This window comes from Sardina pilchardus, chromosome 12 (genome assembly GCF_963854185.1).
Source record: "Sardina pilchardus chromosome 12, fSarPil1.1, whole genome shotgun sequence".
Lineage (NCBI taxonomy): Eukaryota > Metazoa > Chordata > Actinopteri > Clupeiformes > Clupeidae > Sardina > Sardina pilchardus.
The window spans coordinates 27,715,319-27,720,472 of record NC_085005.1 but is presented as its reverse complement, the minus strand read 5'-3'; the positions used below and the strand labels follow the sequence as shown (position 1 = coordinate 27,720,472).

Below are 5,154 nucleotides of genomic sequence, written 5' to 3'. Positions count from 1 at the left end.
CAGCACATCTGCCCGATGAAACGCATCCGAGAAATGCAGTGAAGCAGAGAACTCTAGGAAATGGGAGAGAACAGATCCCATCCCTTGGTGACGACAGCAGCAGAGGGTCTCTCCCCCCTGCTATAAGAAGCACTGCTGTCTCCTGTGTGGGCAGAAAAGAGAGAGTTTTACCAGACAGCACATCTAGAATGAATGCCTATCAGGGACACATTTACACTTCCTGAAGTTTGTGCGGGATAGGTAAGTGCATTTTCTTATTTATTGATTTTTTAAAATCAAAATAAACAATTTTGGTCAGATATGAGAAACAGATTATTAGAGATCATGTGGGACTTTGTTGAGAAGTTTCTCACATTATACTAAATAAGGTATGATCTGAAAAGTTGTATTATACCAATGTTTAAAGTGCAGTGTATCATTTCATTTCACTATGTTCATCTCACTATGAGGAATGTAGAGAGTATCAACAAATGTGTCAAATTATTGTAAACAACTGTTCCGAGAAGAAGCAGGAATTTCAGCAGTCTTATTAATTCTTGAAACACAGCTGTAAAATTGTCCCTTTTTGTAGGGAACAACAGACGGAAAGGTTCTGATCAACAAATGCGGTCTCACTTATTTGTTAATATTTCAATTAGTGTTGAAGCATTTCAGCGCACTGTAAACATAAAGATACATTTAAAAAGACACACTTTTTAAAAACCTTTCAACTTTTCCAACCTTTACAAAACATGCTTTCTTTTCTCATCCACTATATTATACACACATACTACACTATACTAAACTATGCAATAAACTGATAGGCTACAATATACTAAGGCATTGTACTGTTCCTTGACAGTTTGAGGATGTCTCTTAATGGCTCAGCTGAGGTGTCCCCCACACGCTATCCCGTGGACAACTGCACCAACCTGGTGGAGTTCTGGGAGCTGCTGGCCACCCTGCAGCCCATATACCTCACCATCCTCAGCGTCGTGGGGCTGCTGGGCAACGGCTTCGTGCTCTGCGTCTTCTGTCTCCAGCGGAAAGCGTCCTGCTCCGTGCCGGACATCTACCTGGGCAACCTGGCCGCGGCCGACTTCGTCATGGTCCTGTGCCTGCCCTTCTGGGCGGCCAACATCGCCAACGACTTCGAGTGGGTGTTCGGCGCGCTGCTGTGCAAGCTGGTCAACGTGGCCATCTCCATGAACTACTTCTGCAGCGTGCTGTTCCTGGTGCTGGTGAGCGTGGACCGCTACCTGGCCCTGGTCCATCCCATGCGGCCCAGCTGCCTGCGGCGAGCGGCCTGGGCCAAGCGCATCTGCCTGGCCATCTGGCTGCTGGGTCCGCTGCTGAGCTTCCCCATGCTGCTCTTCCGCGTGGTGGAGTACGTGCCCGAGGCCGGCGTGACCGCCTGCTACCTGCGCTACCCGCACCAGGGCTGGCGCGTCCAGCGCAACGTGACGTTCATCGCGGTGGGCTTCCTGGTGCCGCTGCCCGTGGTGGCCTTCTGCACGTACCACATCCTCAGGGCGCTGAGGGACGGCGGGCCGGCGGTGGGCATCGTGGCGCCCGGCGTGAGGAACGAGAGGAAGGCCACGCAGCTGGTGCTCGCCGTCCTCGTGGTCTTCGTCTTCTGCTGGATGCCCTACACGGTCGTGCGGCTGCTGGACACCATAGACTACTTCCGGGTCCAGCCGAGTTGCGCGTGGGGAGACTTCATGGACGTGACCGAGCAGCTGGTCAACTACCTGGCCTACAGCAACAGCGCCATTAACCCCTTCCTCTACGTGATCGTGGGGAAGCACTTCCGAAGGAAAGCCAGAGCCGTGCTGAGGCAGCGCTGGCCTTTCAGCTCAAAAAGCAACGCTTCGTTTTCAGTCAACGCCTCGACGCTGAGCCGAGAAACACAAAGGATATCTGTTTGCCGTCTTGATAAAATAATGTGCTAAATTAGCCAAAAACCTTACATTGTATCTTATCTTGTGTATATATATATATTATATATTATGGACTATTTAAATTGTTTTGGATATGACTTATTACAATGTGTTTGAACTGAATATATATAACTCAAGAACAGGAGACAGGAGAAAATGAATCCTCTTTGGTTTTTGGTTTGACCTCGAGCACTGATTATCCGTCCCCATCTGCTGTCGATTGGTTTACCTGCATCCCTCTTGTTTGTCCTTTTAGAAACACTTCAAGCACAGCCAGACTGTGCAATATCCATGCTATGGGTATATGCTGTCAGTTTACAAGAGGAACACAAACTTCATATAAAGACAATGAGGCTCAAATTCAAAATGTTTCCTCTTCCTTTGATGATCTACCTGATGTTTGGTTTACAGCGTGAAGAATAAGCATAACTTTGGGGGTTATGGTTGAATATGTTTTATTGCACTATTGATGTAACAAAATGAAATAGCAAAACACATTGAACTTTGTGTCACATTTCATCATCTACTACATTATTTTGTGTTCCTGTCATCACTTGAATGTTTTATCATGTTGTATGTAGTGTGCCTGTGCTATTTATTGTGTGAAAAATGTAACACGGAGGGGATGAATGTTCACTTCCGCTCAGTAATAAAGATGCAGAAGCATGTTCTATGCGGACTGTGGTATTGCCAACGGGTGTTCGTATTCTGTTTTGTGTGTGGCGAACTCAACCAGACACTCGCTAATCTTGATATATGAGGCTGTGCGCATCGTCTGACTCTTCTGCTTCACTCTCCCCCCCCCACACACACACACACCCTTCTGTATCTGCAGTTATCTTCCCTAAAGTACAATGTTTCATTCGCCCTCATTTACCAGGTGACTCCATGCATCTGCAACACAGAGAGGTTTTATTGCCATTACCCCAGAGGTTTGGGAAAATGGTTCCTCGTGGAGCTGCTGTCATTTCGGCTTTAAATGTTTCCGACCTATTAACCGCGGCCGTGAGCGAGCGTGCAGCAGTTTCGATGTGTTTGTTTTTCCAGCAGCACTTTTTCAGCCGTCGCTTGATGGGTAGTTTGTAAAGCCATTAAAGTTTGCCTCAGTTGTTGTGAGTGGGGTCAGAGAAAGTAATTATGAAGGTCTCGCTATGTATTGAGGAGCTTGGCTACATAGTTGCATGCTGCTGGCTTCAAACGTCTTAATTGGATAAGAATGAGATTGATATACTGCCTTGTTTTTTTCTCAAGCTGCACTGGATGGATTTCAAAATTGGCAGCATGCACAGGGCGTGATAGGAACTTGGCATATACATGAGCCCAGTGATATGATCAAAGGATAAAGAAAAGATTTTAGAACTGAAAATACTTTCCACCGTGTTTGTCCGTGGAGTCCATTACTTCAAAAACACGCATGTGTGAACTCACGGACCAGTCATAGCATCGTCGGCAGGATGTTGTCACAATGGTGGACCGGTTCGGTGTGAGGTATATGGACCCAAGCCCAGGCCAGTTAAGCTCCCCTCCAGTGACTCCTGATCTTCTGACGCACAGCAAGCTACCATATTATCCCCCCTTACCCCAGAGGGTGTGCTAAACATCAGGCAGGCCATTAGGATCTCCTAATACATCCCTTTCCAACTTCCTCTGTTCACCGCCATTCCTTAAGCCTTGCCAATTTCCACGTCAAACGACCAGTTAACAGTCCCTTTCTATTGCGTTATAGCTGCTTATCAGGGCTAACAGGCATCAGGAAACAATGATGACTTGATTAGGGCAGTGAGAATTTGGGGTTATCAGGGAAATTGAATCTGGTGTCAATTTGCTGAGATGAATTATTGGTCCCTGAGCAACATCCATGACAGTAGGCTACTATGTTATATGTGTTCAAGGTGCGTTTCACTGACTAGGACATTGTTGTAATTTCCCCAACATAAAATTATGACAGTGGAGCAATTATAGAGTATTACCACCAGAGGTCAGACTAACATTATTTGTGTCAGGCCACGTATAGAGAGAGTTTGGACAACTATGAAATCGAATGGGCACCATGTTGGAGACCAATAGTTCTGTAGGGCTTTTAACATATTGACAGACGTTGATGATAACATTTATATCTGTTATAATTCTGAAAATAAGCTATTTATTTTAACATGGCATATTCACCCCATAGGGTTATACTGTAGAGTCATCTGACATTGGAATCTAACATGGCGCCAGTTGGCCAAACTCTCTCTATATATGGCTTTGATTTGTTGTGGTTGTGTTGAGCTAAAATATAACATCTTCTGAAAGCTAAATTAGCTTGATGCCATACTGTATTATGACAAAAATATTTGTGAGTGTCTTACTGTGACTGTACGTGTCTAACTGAGATAACTGCTGTCTGTGCTGGTTTTCCCTTGAATGTATTTAGTTTGATGATTTGTGTGAGTGGCTGAAATAAAGTATATACATATATATAAAAAGGTACATTATTTATGATCAATACCAGATTTTTTATGTGTGTGGGTTGTGTTACTCTTACTGATGAGTCTTCAATGGCTTCATTTAGTGTCCAAGGAGGACATTATCATGTGAGGGCTGAGCGGGAGACACAGAGTAGAGGACGAGACATTTACAGTTCTTAATGAGAGCACAGCAGCACACTGCACATCTCCAAACCCCATGAGTTTCCTAATATGGCCGTGTCCTTTGAATATTCACCACTTTCCGTTCAACACCGAGGTGCACTCGTTGGGGGTTCATTGCTGAAATCACAGAGCCAAGTCTGAGTCAGAGTATCACATGAATTATTTATTTTAGGCTACTTTGGAGAAGAGAGATGCGATCGTGACAGCAGTCCACTAGGTGAAGTGCCACTGGCAAATCAATTCTAATGAGATCGGTAAGACTTTTAGCATGTAACAGAACAGGAGTAAGTGAACTTGACAGGTCTTATAAGGTCGCAAAGTTTGCATTGATTTCAGTGGTTGGAGCCAACCCACTGTACTGCCTCCACTAAAACCAGTGACATCATCCCTCTGCATGATACTTGATGAGACAAGTTTTGAACTACAGTGTCTTTGCTGTCACCTAGTGGTTGAAAGAGACATAACTTGTATAGACCTGTGATGTTCGCCAACCAAGGCTGCCATCTTTGCCCATATAAGGAGATCCTGGTGTTAATTGAAGCTATCTACCTATGTCAAGTTGCATTCCAAGTTAGCTCTGGGGTAGCAAAATTCAAAGTGTG

At 45.0% G+C, this 5,154-nt stretch overlaps 1 protein-coding gene across 1 annotated transcript; it reads left to right on the top strand.

Moving 5' to 3' along the window:
- Positions 1-847: 847 nt before the first annotated feature.
- si:dkey-63b1.1 (B2 bradykinin receptor) lies at positions 848-1,931 on the top strand. The gene has a single exon (XM_062550305.1). It carries the CDS (start codon positions 849-851, stop codon positions 1,929-1,931), a length of 1,083 nt encoding a protein of 360 aa, XP_062406289.1. The 5' UTR covers position 848.
- The last annotated feature ends 3,223 nt before the right edge of the window (positions 1,932-5,154 follow it).

What these genes read in the sequence shown, in the direction of transcription:
- si:dkey-63b1.1 (XM_062550305.1), top strand. Translation starts at nt 849, where the DNA reads ATGTCTCTTAATGGCTCAGCTGAGGTGTCCCCCACACGCTATCCCGTG.